General features: G+C 45.2%; 1 protein-coding gene across 14 annotated transcripts in view; it reads left to right on the top strand.

The window, feature by feature from the left end:
* PPFIBP2 (PPFIA binding protein 2) overlaps nucleotides 1-18,312 on the top strand; it is a 143,374-nt gene that overhangs the window by 73,728 nt on the left and 51,334 nt on the right. For 6 of the 14 annotated variants that reach the window (XM_019456179.2, XM_019456181.2, XM_053900014.1 and 3 more), the window contains 2 exons: nucleotides 5,381-5,473; nucleotides 9,911-10,024. The exons of 2 other annotated variants lie outside the window; for them this stretch is intronic. In XM_019456179.2, coding sequence (XP_019311724.2) covers nucleotides 5,381-5,473; nucleotides 9,911-10,024 — 207 coding nt within the window. Of the gene's footprint in view, nucleotides 1-5,380; nucleotides 5,474-8,965; nucleotides 9,750-9,910; nucleotides 10,025-15,901; nucleotides 16,538-18,312 lie in introns of those variants that run through there. 6 more of the 14 variants (XM_053900017.1, XM_053900015.1, XM_019456186.2 and 3 more) reach the window with 4 other exon arrangements.

The raw sequence follows: 18,312 nt of genomic DNA, 5'->3' as shown, positions 1-18,312 counted from the left end.
CAGCTCTCTGTGCATGAGGAACTTACTAAGAGTAAGTGGCTTATTCACCAACCTTTGGGAGAGGTGGAGGCAGGACTCAGTCTAGATTAGACTAGTGTCCTTGTTTGGCCCAAACTTCCTTTTATGTAGAGACTATCCATGCTGGAATCTTGTCTGGTCAGTGCTCTCCTTCCTAGACACACACAGTCCTCTCTCCCGCCTCTCCCTGCCCTCCTAATCACTGAGACTGATTAACTTTTATGATCAACTCCATGACCCCCAACCATAGAACACCCCACATGGCTGCTAAATCATCCTAAAGCCTCTCTTTTCCGCTTCATAATGGCTTAGGAAATAGCCCCACCTTAGACTGTTGATTGTTAGAGCTCTATACTATGCTTGCCCAGCCCTAGAAGTAATAGCATTTGGGGTCTTCTAAAAATAGATCCATAACCTGCCAGAGTCAAAGTGCTGTGTTTTCTCTGTTCCTGAGGACTCACAGTAACATCACTCTCAAGGCCTCAGGAAGTGCTTGATCTGAAAGTTCTGGACTGTGTTTCATATTTGCCTTCAAGAGTTCTGGCTTTTAGAGGATGGATTTCCCAGACTCTTGAGAGCAATGCCTTGATAAAGGCAAAGATGGTTTGGCTTCAATAATCTTGGCTAAAGTTACTCAGTTATTGACAACATACATACAAGAAGAATTCCCCATTCTGTTAAGTTCTGTGATACGAGAGAGGGAGCATGTTTCACTGTGACGTTCTGTCAAGATGCAAGAGGACATGGAAATGTCAATCTGTACTTGCCATTTCACCTCCATAGAGTACACAGATACCTTGCTTCCACACAGTATCTCTTGGTCCCACACAATGTACCAGGTAACTAACCTCAGTTATAGATTCAGGAACATCTCTGACTGTAGCAAATTTGAATGAGAAGATCCATTTTTCTTCTGTCACATTTGTAGAAATAATAAAACAGAAAATCAAATTGATGTATATCCTACCTAGTAGTACATCAGCAGTCTTTTAGATCTAGCCTAGGGGCTAACCTCATTAGTTGAATATAAATAAGAAATAATTTCGTTTTTACTCATCAATAGTGTGAGCATCCTTGATAGAGTAGAACAGGGTAGAACTCTCCTTTAAATTCCCCTGCCATGCCAGAGTGTGGAGGAATAGAAATTTAGCATGTAGCACCCTTCAGAATTTGACTTGACTATTTTCCCTTGGTTGGTTGCCAGCATGGGTCTCTCAGTCCAACCTCAGGTGTGGAGAGCTGAGCAGCGACTCTATCACTGATTTACCTCCTAGAGAACATGGACAAGAGTTTTCAGAGACACCCAAACCTGAGTCACTCAGGGACCCAGATCTGCAAATTGATCTGAGTCTTCTATTGCAATTCCACTGTTAGAATTAGGGAAACTGGCATACCCTCTGATTAAACAAGCTCTTCTTAATTTTTTTTTTAAGATTTATTCATTTTTGAGAGAAACCAAGCATTTGGGGCAGAGAGGAGAAAGAGAGGGAAGGGCAGAGAGGAGAAAGAGACAGAATCTGAAGCAGGCTCCAGGCTCTGAGCTGTCAGCACAGAGCCCAATGCAGGGCTCAAACCCACAAACCACGAGATCATGTCCTGAGCCAAAGTCAGATGCTTAACCTACTGAACCACCCCAACACCCTACAAACTCTTTTTAAAGTAGGACAAGACAGAACTGTGTCCTAATTCTTCTTCTTCTTTTTTTTTGTTTTGTTTATCTTGAAAGAGCGGGAGAGTATGAGTGAGGTTGGGACTGAGGGAGAGAGAGAGAATCCCAAGCAGGCTCCATACTCAGTGCAGAGCCTGACGTGGGCTCAATCTCACGAACCACAAGATACCACCTGAGCTGAAATCAAGAGTCAGACACTCAACCAACTGAGCCACCCAGGCCCTCCCCATCTCTCTTTGAATATGTTTCTGAATAATTGGAATGACATTTTCCTAACCACGTGTCTTTTATGCCGTAATGAAATCCTCACCTTCGGCCGATAAATATCGGCATTCAACGAGATAGTTCTAAAATAATCCTCTTCTTGGTTCTGTTCTCAGATGCTTTTCAGGCTCTTCAAGTGGAGATGGTGTTTTATCCTGGTCTGTGCCTTTCTAAGGGACTGCAGTTTTCAAGACCTCAATCTTTTCTATATTGTGAAGACCTGGCTCTGTATGTTAGGAAAAGCAAAGAATGGTGATACTGCAGACTTCTGTCTGGGATGTCCTCTCCATCTCACTGCTGTTTAATACTTCTTGAAAGCTTGCTAGAGAGCAGAAGTGATTTTGGTAGACTGAACAAGATAGGAAGATGCTCTATTACTCTAGAAGCATGATTTGAGACAAGGGAGGTGCCTTTCTGCCATGAGGATTACCATCACGTGGACCAGTGTGACTGCTGGGGGAGAGGGTGTGCCCCTCAAGGCTGCTATGAGAGGAAGCAAGTACCAGCAACCACTGTTGTTGGTACTCAGTGTTCCTAGATCTTAAAATGTATTTTAACTACTCAAGAAAATATTTGAGCTTCTTACAAAAATGTTTATGGATGAAGTAAAATCCCACCTTGACCGAACCTCCCACCCCCAGCTTTCTGTAGCCCAGACACATCCCCAGGAGACAACACTGTTCTGAGTTGTGTAGCCTTCCAGACACTTGGTCTATTTATTTTCATACATCTGCCATATACCCATGGAGCTGTGTAGTACTGTTTTCTAATACCACACTGTATGATTCGTTGGATCTTGCTATTTTCACTCTCCAAGATATCTGATATTTTTGTGATGGTTCATAAATACCTACCTCATGCTCTGAAATGCCACAAGTTGTCCACAATATGGATGAGCCGTAGTTTTTCTAGCCACTCCTTTATTAATGGACATTTAGGTTCAGATAGTGTTTTAAAACTTATTTTAAGTGAAATTTCATACAGTCTCAATATCTAAAACAAAATTTGTACTTGATCTCTTTAATTAACCTACAACAGAAAATTAATTTCCCATGTAGTCAGTTAGGCAAAATATCCATGTATGCCTCGTTCATACATTTGGTGCCTCAGTTCCTTCGTTTGCAAAATGGAATCAAAATAACATTCATCTTACAGGATTATGGGAAGTATTAAAAGAGTTAAGGCATGCAAAGTACAGTCAATAGCACCTGGCTCATGTCTAGTACTATATAAGTGCTTGCTATAGATCTGCTGTCCTTTGCTTGGGCCACATTGCATTGGTTGGTTCTCCATTGAATTGCTTTGGCCTTTAGCCTATATGATCCCTTAACCTTTGATCTATTTAGAGGGTATCATAGCAAAGCAGTGAGTTCTCCTGGGCTCTGTTTACTGTGAGGATATCATCATGGATATTGGGATGTTTATCCCATTGCATAGAGTCTCTGAAAATCTGAAAGTTTCTCCATTCTGTAGGAATAGTTCTGTTTCTCCCAGTTAGACTTTATTTACCATATTCGTCTTTTTCCTTCAGCTGCTAGAGTGGATCCAGATTCGTTTTTTGTTTTGTTTGTTTGTTTGTTTTTTAATCTACTTCTGTCATCTGTTATAGACTCTGTGGCGTGCATTTTGGGTATTAACTGAACTTATGGCATCAACTTGCTTTTTGGCCAGTTAGTAAAAACAGCTGTGCCTCTGGGTGATTGTATGGGTCCTACTTAGGCACAGTGGTGTGGTGGCTTGCTGCAGTCTTCCCTTTGGTCTTCTCTCCTTCACCTCCTGCTGGAGAAATGGCAGCTACCAGGGGTGGATGGCCCTATACGTGTGTCGACTTTGGTAGTGGGATCAGACGTGCACAGCTTCCCTTGGGTGCCTGGGTCCTTTTCTCGCTATTCCCTGAAAATCACCATCATGTGAGTTCTTTGACAGAGAAGCATTTGACCTGCTGTTAAGAATTATTTTTCTCTCGTTTTAGGTTCTGAGAATACTTCGATTATAATTATATCCTTGTGTACTAGTCAGAGTTTGACCATATGAGGACCAGAATTAATGTAGCAACAATAGACTGCCATGAACACAAAGAAGTCGTTTGTGATTGTTAAGGCCTTTTGTCTCTGGTATGAAAGAGCTTCCACAACCGTGAACAAGATGCACACTGGAGAGAGGCTGGAGTGAAAGGCAGTGGTGCCGAGGCAGGTGCTGCAGGCCTGGCTAGCCTGGGGTTGGCAAGCCCATTCTGAAGGTTGGAATGTGGGGAAATGGGCTCAGGAGAAGGGGCCCACCTCTCCGCCTGGGTTCCTCTCTGACCCACTCCTTTGCAAACCATGACTTGCCTCTGGAATGAGGAGACTGCCTCATAAACCTCAGAGCATTTACTCCTCTGGACTAGCCCAGATTCTGATGATTGTCACTTCCCCATTTAGCAATCAGATCTGCTTTTTCAGGCTGCCAAGCCCCTGAATGGCCTACCCTGGGCCTCTAGGTTTCGGCCTTCCTTTAAGCATGGAGGAAGGGAGTGTTGGTGGCATTGGGCCAGCTCAGTCACATTAGCAGCCACCTCTCTCCCTCTTCCCTGCCTATAACCAGGTCAGATACACCCCAAAAGTGACTGAAGCCTCCTGTCTCTTGCTCAGAGCATTTTATGAACTCTGCCTCCCATCTGCCATTTTATTTCTTCTCCCTTTATGCTGTTTTCTGGTTTCTGGATCTCTCTGTTTCCTGTTAGTCCTTTGAGGTCCCTCTGGCTATCATTTGGGGTCTTCGTGGGATGTTTCATCTTCCCCTGTAGTGTGAGAACCGAGAGAAGTAAGCATGCAGCATGCCAGCCTGGCCTGCTAGAGCCCTTATGGAGGGGAGGGATTAGCCACTCCTGGAAGGCATGTGTGAGTGGATGGAGGGCCTTGTGGCTGGTGTCCCCCATCCTGTGTGCTCCCTGCGGTGCTCAGGATGGGCCTCCATGCCGTAAGGTGTGCCTTGGGTCTGGAGAACTCTGGTGTGAGAGTTAGGAGAGACCAAGATCTGTGCAGAACTTGTTCCCACATAGCTCCTTGGTGAATGGTACCAGCTCCCCGGCCTCCGCAAAGAGTAGCCTCATTGCAGTTGGTGCGTCTGGCAGGCTGTGCCTCCACCTAAACCAGACCCAACACGCCCAGTCAAGTCAAGCACCACTGGGTCTGGAGTTCCATTCAGGCCTTCCTGGCCAAGGGTGAGGTCATCGGGGTGGGGGGATTATTTTGCCAGCTTTCAAGGCGCACCTTTCAATGGTCCTCCTCGTAGTAGTTTTGAAATCCTGTGGCTTCCTGTTTAGGTGGGTGGTTTTGCACATGCAACCAGCATGTGCTGTCCTCACAAATTACACACTTCGTTTTAAAGTTGGTAAGATGTTTTCCCAACCTTTTAAGTATAATTCTTTCCCCCCCACCCCCTTTTTAGTCCCAGGTGAATCACCACGGTGCTGCTAGTAATGAAACGTACCAGGAACGCTTGGCACGTCTAGAAGGAGATAAGGAGTCCCTCATTTTACAGGTGGGTCCTTTTTCATGGGAAACGGCTTATCCTGTTACCTCCGCCTCTGTAGGTGCCCTAAGTGGAAGGGAAGTACAAGAGGTTTTTTTTTCCCTTTGGATTTATCCTGCTCCTGAAGTGTATGTTTTTTAAATAGACTCTTCCTGAAACAAAGCAGAAAGTCACTGAGGCCACAGTGAAACGCTGGACTGGCTTTCGGGCCATGAATGTGTTCCTTTACTCATCCTTGTACTACTGAGCCTGTACACTGGAAGCTCTGTGGCCAGGCTGATGAATGAGGCCCTGTCCTCTAGGAGCCCAGGAATCTTCTAAGGGAGATAAGATGTGTCCTCATGTCTCTAATAAAACAGCCATGAGTAATATGGATGTAAGGTTGGATGCTGACAGGATCAGGCCCAAATCGTCTGGAGCTGGATCTAGACTGATCACTTTGAGGCCAGATCCCCTGGAGCTGGTAACATGGGCTAATGAGCCTTTGATGACTTTCTTGCCTCAAAGAAAGGAACTCCAAAACTTGTTATGGAGAAAGATCGTCAAAGGAACATTTCAGTTCTGAAAACTCCTGTTCCTTGGCAGGACATGAAGTTGAGCATTCTTACATGAGGCCTTTTGTTGTGATAGGGGCTCTTTGCTGTGTTCACTCTCAAACGCATAAATCAAGCATTTGTTCAGTGCCTGGTATGTATCAGGCACTGTGATTGATGATTTGGAGGATCAGAAAGGACATATTCCAGTCCTGGCTCCTTCAAAATCTTGAAGCGTGGTAGACAGGGCTGGTAGTGTATTGGGAGAGGGGGCAGGGTAGGGTTCTAGAACCCTCCACTGTGTGCTTTAGCTTAGAGCACTGGAATTAAGAGGCTATTTGGCTTTTTTCCTTCTATTTCATCTTATTCATCTTATGAATGTAAGAGTAATGAATGATTATTTTAGGAATTTTGGAAGTCAAAAAGAGAGTTTAACATTTTGGCCTTTTTTCCCTAGCCTTTTCTTTTTTTCCCTGTCCCTATTTTAAATAAGCTTGGGCCAAATGTGCAATTATATAATTTATATCTTTTTTTCCCATTAATTTGTTAATTAAAAAAATATTTGAGGGGTACCTGGGTGGCTCACCCGGTTAAGCATCTGACTTCGACTCAGGTCGTGATCTCATGGTTCGTTCATGAGTTCAAGCCCTGCATCAGGCTCTCTGCTATCAGCACAGAGCTTGCTTCAGATCCTCTGTTCCCCTTTGTTCTCTGCCCCTCCCCCTCCCATGCTCATTTTTTTCTCTTTCTCTCTCTCTCAAAAATATATAGTAAACGTTAAATATGTATATGTAAGCGACTGCAATTTGGCAGACACTAGTTTTAGGTGCTGGGGTTGCAGCTGTGAAGAAAATAAACTAAGTTGCTGTTCTTACAGAATGTGTGTGTGTGTTTGGGGGGGGGGGGTGTCTCTCCAATAAACCAATACATAAAAGGTTTCTGACAGTGATAAATCCTATGGAGAAAAGGAAAGCAGGGTAAGGATTATGTAGTCAGGGAAGACCTCCCTGATAGGAGTCCTGAAGCAAGCGAGGGAGGAGGGATCCCTGTGGATGCCCAGAGAAGCACATTCCAGGCAGGGAGGCTGGCCCCACACACACCCTGAGCAAGGAGTGTGCTTGGTGTATAGGATGAACAACAAGGGTCTGTGTGGCTGGAGTTGATGACCGTGAAGAAATCTGGTGGGGAGGAACTACCTTCAGAGAGGTAGGAGGGGGCAGATTATATAGCACGTTATATCGCACATATTTTGAGGGATGTGTAATTTGAAACTCCATCCCAATGAAGCAATTGATCAGAGTTTCCAATTTGAAATTTTGTGGCAAAAAGTATGAACTCACAAACCTTTGAACCAGGAACCTTTGTGGCTGAAACCACACATTCTGTTTAAAGGTACACAATTTAATAAAGTCCTCTGTGATAATGTTCTCTTTGACATTCACAGTTTTGTTTTAAACCTTGAATCCTTCTTCGCATTCTGTATCTCCCTCTCTCTCTGCTCCTCCCCACTCACACTCTGTCTCTCTCTCTCTCAAAAATAAGATAAAATATTAAAAAAAATTTTTTTTAAACCCTGAATCCTTGAAGAATCCTTATTTCCAGTCCTAACACACATGGGAAACTAATCACAGAAGTCAGAAGTGGATCCTAGTGGTTTCTATTCCAGGAGCTTGTGAACAGCCTTTCAGAGCTGCTCGTAGGTGACCACCCTGTTTTGTAGTGACCCATGGAGCCGGTTAGACCCTCAACATGGTAGAGCCTTTCGGTTAACTTACAAGGCAGCTCAGCCAGACTGAATTAATTCAATCACTTGGCCCAGAACGTTTTCCTAGATCTACTTGGAGAAGAACGAGGCAAATCACACATAACAAATTACTTTGTTTTCATAATACTTAAAACACACACACACAAAATCTTCTGTGCTCACTTTGGCAGCCTATGTACTAAAATCAAAATCTTATATATCTTCATCAGAATGTCATTTTTTTAAGACAAGGATTTTCACCCCCTCCCTTTTTTTCCACTTCTGTATTCCCCACAGTGCCTAAAATTATGCCTAGCACAGAGTAGGGACTCAAAGTATTTGTTTTTATTGAATAAAGGTCACCTTCTAGGATCTTTATACAGTTGTCCCAATTTTCTTTGCCTCTCTCCATGATCTTTCTACTGAGTATTCAAGTTTGTAAGGAAAAAAAAAAGTTTTGTAAAGAGCCCGTAGCCTTGCATGTCTTGAGTCTTACACACAGACATGTGTGTAAGCTGAGCTACAGGGCATGGAACGCTGGGGACCACATAGTCATGTGGGTACCGCCAGCGCATGGCCCTGAGGTGTGGTGCAGATGATATGTGTTAATCCTCATAATAGGATTAACCATAACGCAACCTTCCCAAACAGAAACTCTGAAACCCAGGGAGCTCTGAAAGGCCACCCTCTGGATTCCTACCCCTTTGAAAGTAGAGCTAGTAGCTATAAAAGGCCAGGACTGCTGAGAGTGTTGGGTCATGAGGATTGAAAAAACCACCACAAAGGTTTGTGTTCAAGATGGGCCTAACTGGCAGAAGGCACCTGTTTTTGGATTATAACTGGAATATTTGTACACTGTGTATCAGCTCCAAGAATGGGTTTCAATAATTCATTATCCATTTGGGAACATAAAAATGGAGAGCTTAAAGTAGCAGTATTCATTTGGGGTTTTTTTTCCTTTGTAAAGGGAGCTTTGTAATTTTTTTTTAATGTTTGTTTTTGAGAGAAAGCATGAGTGGGAGAGGAGCAGAAAGAGAGAGAGATAGGGAGACCCAGAATCCAGGCCCCAGACACAGGCCCCAGGTTCTGAGCTGTTACCACAGAGCCTGACTCGGGGCTTGAACCCACAAACTGCGAGATCATGACCTGAGCCAAAGTCAGATGCTTAACCGACTAAGCCATCCAGGTTCCCCTATAACTGATAGTTTATTTAAACGCTCATAAGTGAATTACATTAATTCCATGCTCCAGCTATCATTCCTTTACAGACTGAGAAATCATTTAGGATAATCTATATGTAAATGACAATGACTCAACCATTGGTTGAAAACCAAAAGTGTCTAAAGGATCTTAATTTACCAGTCATTGATTTCTTTATTTGGGGAGGCCATCCATTCTCTTTCTTCATCTTCCTGCTCTGAGGCACCTTTTTAATAAAAGGGAGGATCTGGGGGCAGTTTGCTACTAGAGCAGACTATGGAAATCCTCCATATGTAGTTAGGGTATAATTTAAAGGACTTCCTATAAATGGATCTTTATTAATCCCAAGAGATCTTCTCCATGATTTTTAGAAAGACGACTTTCCTGCCACTCTATGTGCAATGTGGCATGTGTGTGTTATGACTTAGAATCATGTTTTGGCCTGTGAAGCACAAAAACCTTTCTGGAGCCAAGTTTTGTCGGTGCTAATACATGCCCTTTACATCCCACATTCCTTAATTGCTTCAGAACACTCGCCTGATAGGTGAGCAGCCCTCACACCCTTATGAGAGAGGTAAGGTCATTGGTTAGTTTCCCCAGGAGTTTGGATTGCTCTTCCACATGAGGTGGCAGAGCCCTGGCCTGCCGGCAGAGATATGCCTTGAGGTCCAGACTGCCAGAGCGAGCTCTGTAAGAGGACTAAGGAGCGGGAGTCCAGCCCGGAGGCAGTTCTCCTGACTGCTGGGTATTTTTCTCTGGAGTGTGTCAAGAGCAGGAAATGTGACAACGTCAGTTAGGCAATGGCAAGGTAAGAAAACAGCTGGAGTTTCTCCATCCAGGACACTCACTTCCCCCACCTGCTGCCCGCCAAAAAGAAAAGGCATTTTTATGTACGGATCAGTAGTATGGTTTCTCAGCAGTAGGTGAGCCATTTCTGCTCCTCTACCGTTGCTTTATTTCCTGGGGCAGGTGAGTGTCCTCACAGACCAAGTGGAAGCACAAGGAGAAAAGATTCGGGACCTGGAGGTGTGCCTGGAAGGACACCAGGTGAAACTCAATGCCGCCGAAGAGATGCTTCAACAGGTAAGGGCGTGAGGGCTGAAGGCCCTGGGGTTATAACGCAGCTCATGTGTTAAAAGTCGCTGTGTCCAGTCACCGCTCTCACTACTCACTCCCCCATCTTGCCTGGAGGTAGGCTGGGCGCTCTGCGTGTGGTGTTTGTACAGCAGGTGAAACTTGTCCCAACTGAGCTTTGCAGGGAGGGGCGAGAAGGGCTGGCCTGAGAGGAATAACCTGTTGAGCTGGTTAGACAGATTCCCAGGTGGCACTTGATCTAGCCAGGTTCAGGTTCAGGGGCGCTGTGCTGGCAAAGTCACCCTTCTGACACCAGCCACAGCTTGACTGTTGGTGGCATCTGGGGTTTTAGGAAGTTGGTTAGCTTCCTGTGTGCCCCCTTCCCACCTCCCTCTTCCCTTCCCAGTTTGCGTAGTCTTCTTTGATAAGATGTATGACACACATAATATTTTAATGTAATTTAATTGCTGTCAACATGAAAAATGGAGCTGTTCTCATCCCATTCAATTAAAACTCGTAAATGTCTTGTTTCCTTTTCATCTTCCTTGTCATCAGGTATAGGTGTAACTTACAAAGCTCTCTGCACACCACAGATACGATTTGGTTCTCTGATTTTGTATGCTTAGCATCAGAGTGAAGTTTTTTCCATTTTTAAATCTTACTGTATACTATCACTGAGAGGTTTTTTTTTTTTTTTGAAGGGAAAGTAAAATAATCATTTTTCTACCCTTGAACGATTTTACCGTATGGTAAATGATGAGCTGAATTTTTAGAAAGGGGTGTTGAGTTTTTATTCAGGCTTTTCCAAATCTTTTGAGAGGCTGATTAGAAATTTTATGAAATCTATCAAGATGATCTAACTTCCTTGAATGGTTCTTATATTTTCAGCAATTTTGGGAAACACACACACACACACACACAAACACACAAACTTCAATCACGGTTTATGCTTTGGAGCTCCTGGAATCGTCCTTGTTGCATGGGAGGTGCTCACTAATTATTTAAAGAATGACAGTCCCTTAACATGCATGGGTTCAAGTAGATGGCTGCTTATATGTAATCTTTCCCCCAGAGCTCGAATGTTTTTTGTTGTCATGATCAGCATAAAATTCAAATAGCATTTTGATAGAATGGTAATGAACACAGGCTTTGCATTTGACCTTTGGTCTTAGGAGAAACGTTTGCTTCCAAGTATTTCTTAGTTTTTAGTGCATTTGAAGAACTTTTTTTTTTTTTTTAAGCCAGTACTTCTGTGTAGATGTCCTCAACTAGATGGAACCAGTTCCAACAGCTCAGAAGCTGTATGCTTTCTAGTTTGCTTTCTTTTCATCTCTGATTAATAAGTTACCACATTCGTGGCTCCATTTGATTTTTCTATTTAAATTGTGTGCATTTCTCTTGCTCATCCTATTCCCTGAGTAGCAGGAGGAGTTGAGTTTATTTTTTTAAGCTGGGTCTTCTTTTTGAAAACCAGGAAAGAAAATGGAAAGCTCTCAAAGGGCGGGAAAGCATTTTCACAAAGAGTGATAGAGGTGTGGCTTTGAGGTGGGGATGGAGTATTGCAAAACCCCAGAGAACAAAGAAGATTTGAATGTGGAATGAACGTGTCTGGAAAACGTCAGGTTGATGTTTCAGGAAGGCATTGCCTGGTGGCAGTCCCCGGGATCGGAGGTCAGAGCATGGCCGCATTTGGTGCCTGAGCTACCTGACCGCCTGTCCCGGCTGCTCTTCCAGGGCTGCCCTACACCCCTCTCTGTGCAGTGGTTCTTCTCCCTCGTCAGCGTCTCTGGGTCAAGGAGTCTGGTGTCGGTTCCCAACTCCACCTGGTTAGGCTGTCTTGCTCTTCAAACATCAGCCCATGGACTGGATTTTAGACTTTTGAAAAAGTCTTAAGATCAATTATCTTTTGTGTTGTGGGTGAGGTATCAGGCCTGTGGTTCGCGTGTGCCACAGAGGTGGATGTCTTGGCTTGGTATATTTTGGAGTGTGGTAGGTCTTATTTGTCACCTCTCAGGTTTAAAGATCTTCCCTTGAACTTACCCAAGTTATTTTTATGCTCATAACGTTCACTGTGTTCCCTCCATCTTTCAAGGATAAAATGAAGGGAGTGTGGAAGACTCCTCTTTGGCACCTCCTGAGTTCAACTCACGGGACTTATTTGAGCCTCGGCTCCCACCTGTGTGTTTGCTGGGCTTGGTGGTACCTGAGCTGGAGACGTTTGGGTTCCCAGCTCTGAAGCCCGAGTTGAACCCTCTGTGGCACATGCCAGTCCTTTCCTGAAATCTGCTTGATGCTCTTTGAAAAGGCACTTCCTTCTTGCCCCACGGTGCTGAGGTAATGCCGTCTGTAGCTTACAGGATGTTATGCATGTGTCCTCTGAACTGAGGACAGGCAGGGACTTGCTTGTCTGATGCTGATATCCTGGACCGCAGGGCTCTTGGCTTCTGGTGGTAGGAACTAGGAGGACTCCCAGCCCTGAGGAGGAGGAGGGACGCAAACAATTGCCTCTTTTTGCCAGCCCTTGGAGACTATTCATGCTCTGAGCCAAGCCTGGCCTCCTGCTCTGAGGCCTGCGGAGCTCTGAGTGAGGCCCCTTCCCAATCAGTGTGAGGCCTGGCCTTCTGACAACTGCCTGTTGACACCACCGCCCTTGGGTACACCATCCCTGGGAGCACTACGCCTATGCATGGAGTGGCCTTGTCTAAAGGAGGCACTTGCTCCCCGCCTTTAGCTGACTGCCCACGTAGGCCCGGTGCTGTAAGATAGTCTCATTCTTCACAGCAGGTGGGAAATCCAGATTTAAAGATAAGTCTATTTTTAAAGCATTGGCAACTAATTTAAAGGGAAAAAAATAAATACTGTGTGAACCACACCATGCATACCTGCAGGCCAAGCCTGGTCCGCAGACCTGTAGTCTACAACCCCTGCTCTAGCCTCTAACCCCCTCCACTGGCTGGAATAGCTCCTGGAGGACTTAAGGAAACCCAAACCCAACCAGTATAGCCCATGCCCTGTGCTTACATAGGCTCCAGCAACCCCACTGAGCCATCTCTCTCCACAGCTGCTTTGTCCGCCTCCCTCCAGCAGGAGCCCAAGAGGGGAGGGAATTAGCACCCCTCAGCCTGTCCCTGCTGAGTGCTGATCTCTCAGGTCCCATCTGTTTTCTTCTTTGCACTAACCCATCTGAAGAGCGTGAATGAAGGCCTTGGGGTTAGAGAGGCAAGCCAGAACCAAATACTATTAGCACCAGCCGGTCTACGTGAGCAGCACATAGGTGATGGATGCATTTGAGGGTAAAATATATTTGCAGCCCCCTGCAAAATTCAGGGTGGCAAAGAGGAACCTCTGAGCCTCTTTGGGGACTGCCTCTGGAAGCACCTACTCAGGGATGGTCTCAGACTCCCTGAACAGGTGTGGATTTTCCAGGAAATCCATAAATGGGTCTCCAAGAGGCCGCAGCCTAGGTTTGTTTTCATAGGTCTGGGACAGTCTGGCCTGGGTACAGAGCTCACAGGGCTGACCTCTGCCTTCTGTATCCTAAGCAGGTCAAGGCATTGCCTACCAGCATCTCTGAGAGCTGCACCCCTGGGCTGTCTAGAATTAGCATCCTGAGAATATAGGCATGGACCAGCCATATCCTTGTTGTAACTAGCTCAGACCGTGCTGGTGACGAAATCTACACCACAGAGCGGGTTCTCCATGGCCCCGCTGATGCATTGAGGTCCCTGGTGACTTTTTCTAAAGTGGCCTCTGGAGTCTATTAGGGCCCTGCACAGCAAACTTCTCTGCCTCTGATTGTTGACCCTTCTCCAAGGATGATGACTTTGAGGAAGAAGCTGATGCTACTTAGTGGATAATAGACTTTATACAGAGCTGACAGCCAAATGGAGCACTTTCAAGAGACTAGTTGTTTACAGATGTAACCAATGTCGAGAGCAGCAACAATGTTCAGTGTCAAAAAGAGGACAGGCTAGGAGAGCCAAATGGGGAGGAAGTAAAGGATGCAAACTTCCTTGTGAGGAACCCAAACTTTGGGGAAATCCTGAAGGACAACAGCTTCGATTTCAGACCTCCCACCTGACCTAGAGCCCCAGGTGTTAGGCATCCTCATTGTTTTGGCTGTCTTTCAGGTGAGGTGTGGAAAGACAAATTTCTGGGATTTGGAGTCAGTCTACGTGCCTTTCTGTTGATCCAGGAAAGTTGTCAAACCTGTGTTCTTATATAGTGAGAACAGGGATGATCATATGGGCTCCATATTGCCCACTTCTTAGAGCTGTTATTTCAGTTTTGCTAAAACCGAACTCTCTCACAAGTCATCAGTTTTAAGATCTTGAGCACACACGGGGTGCCTGGGTGGTTCAGTTGGTTAAGCGTCCAACTTCGGCTCAGGTCATGATCTCACGGTTCGTGGGTTCAAGCCCTGCATCAGGCTCTGTGCTGACAGCTCAGAGCCTGGAGCCTTTTCAGATTCTGTGTCTCCCTCTCTCTCTGCCCCTCCCCCACTCACGCTCTCCCTCTGTCTCAAAAATAAATAAACATTAAAAAAAGATCTTGAGCATGCGGATTAAGGGCCTAAGATACCCAGTTCCTGCCCTTGAGTTGAGTGAAGGACAATGTGTCCGGGTTTATGAACTCAAAAGTGTCGTCAGCACCTGGCAGATAAATTTTCCAAGACTACCTTTAAAGGGGTATCTCTGTCTCAAAAAGAATAGTAAACAGAGCTATGTACCCCTGATTCTGTGGAAGCACGACTCTGTCTCAGAGGTGAGACACCTGATTTGTGACTGAAGAAAACCAGGATTTGCCAGTTCTTCCCCAAACCTGCCCCCTGGGAGATGTAGGAGCCAGAAATAACTGCTTTCTTCAAGCTGATCTTATTCGACGTTGAATCTCCATACCACCATGCAAAGTAGGTGTTCTTTGTTCACGGATAAGGGGGCTGAGGTTCCAGAGAGATGGTTTCCGTAGTGGGGGCTGAGTCTGGACTCGAACCCAGGTTGACAACAAGCCCCTCACTGCAGTGTTACTCATGAAAGCGGCTTTCTGGCACAGCCTAGGCCTCTTACTTCAAAGAGCAAAGGGATGCATTTTTTCCTTTCATGTCTTTCCATGGCCCCTTCCTTCACTCTGGTTTCAGATTGCCAGTCTGGCTCCAGTCCTCTGTCATTGGTCAGTAACTCCCTGGGTCATGTTCCACACTTAAAGATGGAAGTAATTGCTTCAAGATGTGGCCCTTTAAGGAGAGAATAAATTGAAAGGCCACTTCTTTTTATCAGCTCCAGTCTCAGACTGAGCTTTGGAAAAAGGAAATGATGGTTTTCTCTGAGATGTAAGTTTTTTTTCCATCTCCAGGAAAGGAGATGTCTTTGCCCTTCTGGAAGAGGTTACTGGTAGTGGTGAAGTGAGAGGGGTGAGTGATGATTTTGTTCATTGGTTTTTGTTTTTTGTTTTTTTCCCCTAAAGTTTCATTACCTAGTTTCATGGTTTGTAGTAACAAAAATCACCTGCCTCATGTACCATCCACTCCTCTCCCCTTGCCCTCTGTCCCTAGGCAACCCAGAAACAATTGGGAAAGCAGAAGTTAATGCAGCTTATGAAACCCGTCCCCCTTCTCTCCAGCCCCCTGTCTCCCCACACCTCACCTCTCCCCACATTATGGTAGCTGCATGATTCAGAGAGACTCCCAGCTAGATCTACCCTGTAGGTTGGAGCAGGGAACAAGCCTCGCCTTCATGCTCCAGACAAATGGGCTGGATCCAGTCTTTAGGCTGAGAGCTAGGGATCCAACAACCTTTCTCTTAAGGGGTAGACCGGAGTAAAAGAAGCTAGCAAAAGAGACAGAAGAAAAAAAAAAAAAAAAAAAGACAGATCAGGAAATTGGAAGGAAGGATGGGATGGCAAGTGTTATCATACACTGATCAGTGGGTGAAGAGTTAAATTTTTGAAAGCTGAGAAGTACAGGTTGCGTCTGAAAGTTGGGACATTGGTCCCCAGAACCAGAACTGTTTGTGTGCCCTACCTGGTGAAGGCAGAATCTGGGTTGCAGGCATCCAGACAGGGAGGTGAGGAAGAAGAGGCAGCAAGGGTTAGATTATTCTTTCTAGAACTTGACTGGGAAGGGGTGAGGGAGGGGATGAGGAGAGAGTGCATTCATAGAAACAGTGCACACAGAACATGCATTTGCCTAGCGAGAGCACAAGAGAGTTGATGATGGTTGCTTAAGGGGAAGGCAAGGTCAAGAGGGAAAGTTCTTTCGAATGTCAGAAATTTGATCATGTTTATAGCCTGAGGAATGGGAGCTGATGGTGAAAGAGATTAAATGCCTGTCAGAGTAGATGATTAATGGTCCTACCCTTGTGAAGCACAGACTGGGTGGGAACTTCCTCACAGTCAGGACAGAGGTGAGGGGGAGCCGAGGACCATGTGAGTAGTCGTCCTTCGTCCTTCAGACTTACCGGCTGGAGGGAGAAGCCGGACCAGAACTCAGAGATCACAGCCAAACACTAACGATTGACCGGGGAGGTAACTTGAAAGCCTGAACATCAAGCTATGTGGGTATGACATGAAGTCTAGAGACTGAGAGATAGTCAGCAATGGGAAGGAGGGTCAGATGGGGTAATTACAGAGCACACTCTGGAATCTTTGTGTCCTTGAACATATGCTTTCTATGTGCAACCTGGAAACTTACTAGGCTTGAGAGTGGTTCTTAAAGGTGAAAGAACCCAACATGAGACATGGACTTGCTTGCTCTAAGACATGGATTTAAGAGACATGAATGAGAGATGATTCCAGGAGATTTTGAAAAAAGGGATGTCAGCTCAACAAATGAACAGATTATTTTAAAATACCTTTCCGGGGGTGGCTGGGTGGCTCAGTCAGTTAAGCGTCTGACTTCGGCTCAGGTCATGATCTCATGGTTCACAGGTTTGAGCCCTGCATTGGGCTCTCCACTGTCAGCACAAAGTCTGCTTTGGATCCTGTCTCTCTCTCTCTCTCTCTGCTTCTCCTCTGCTTGCATATACATTCTCTCTCTCTCTCTTCCTCTCCCTCCCTCCCTCCCTCTCAAAAATAAATATTTAAAATACCTTTTCAGTATACAGGAGAGGTTATTTGAGGAGAAGAGGAAGAAAGGGTAAGGTTTATGGCTGGAGGAGAATGGGAAAGATTTGGAACAATCTCTGAAAGGAACCAACCAGAGATGAACGCAAGGGTGCCAGGCGGTATTGGAAGATCAGCTCTAATTAGATAGCGTAAATTTGTATGGAAACCAATTGGCATCATCAAGTGTCTTTTACCAGCAATTTTCAGGCCACAGGGAGTAGAAACATAGACAAAAGACTTTGAGGTTTGGCATGGACTGGGCTCTGGTAAAGCAAATGCACTTTAGGTCTAAGGGTAGGGATGAACTGGAATGAGGAATTTTCTGGTGCAGATATGATACACTTGAAATGACCTCAGGTATAGAATGGATAAGGAGGCAAATACTACTTAAAGGAAGTTTATTAACTAGGAAAACAGGTAAGTATTGGCCACAGTAGAAGAAATGAAAGATTGTTTGAGTCTGTAAATGGGAAACTTGAAAGGTTAGAGGACTGTGGCCAAAGGAGACTGTATCAGAGCTGAAGATTTTAGAAGCAGAGCAAATGCATTCTGGATAAAGATGATGGCTAAGGTGATGGCCATCCTGCTGAGAAACTGAGGCAAGGTGGAAGCAAACCTGTTGGTGTTGTGCTCAAGAAAGGTGAAACCAGAGTGGATATTGGAAGACTAACAAGGAGGGAACAAGGATGTTGAAGTTACTGAGGAGAAGGAATGTGCCCAAACTAGGTAGAGAAACCATTGATCAAAAGAAAAAAGCCCTGAGGAAAATGAGAGACTGTCTTGGGTTCTGGATAAGTTGTCTTGGGTTCTGGAATGTGCTGTAACTGAATGGCACCACTTTAGAAGAGGAGGGCAGATGTAGATGATCAATAAGGACAGTAGTGGTCTGGAAGCATGTCCGGTAAAGTTGGATTGTCGAAACAGGATGGACTCCACTTGAGATGACTGGGAAGGGTATGTGATAGGCTGCAAAAGTCGGGATTCAGTTTATGCTGGAAGGAGAAGGAACAGTTGAAAATTTAGGGTAAATCTTCTTTAGACACATATGATAGAGAATATAACACGTAATAGTGGCTGGGGACCATGTGTCCCTGGAGATGGAAAGTGGAGCTGGACTGGATGAGCTTGTTGAAGGCTGATTTTGAATTCAGGGAGTAGGACAGTACTTACCAATGACAAGGATGAGGGGTAAGGAC

This window comes from Panthera pardus, unplaced genomic scaffold (assembly GCF_024362965.1).
Source record: "Panthera pardus isolate Hobbes unplaced genomic scaffold, ASM2436296v1 HiC_scaffold_12, whole genome shotgun sequence".
NCBI lineage: Eukaryota > Metazoa > Chordata > Mammalia > Carnivora > Felidae > Panthera > Panthera pardus.
This window is presented reverse-complemented; position numbering and strand designations above follow the sequence as displayed.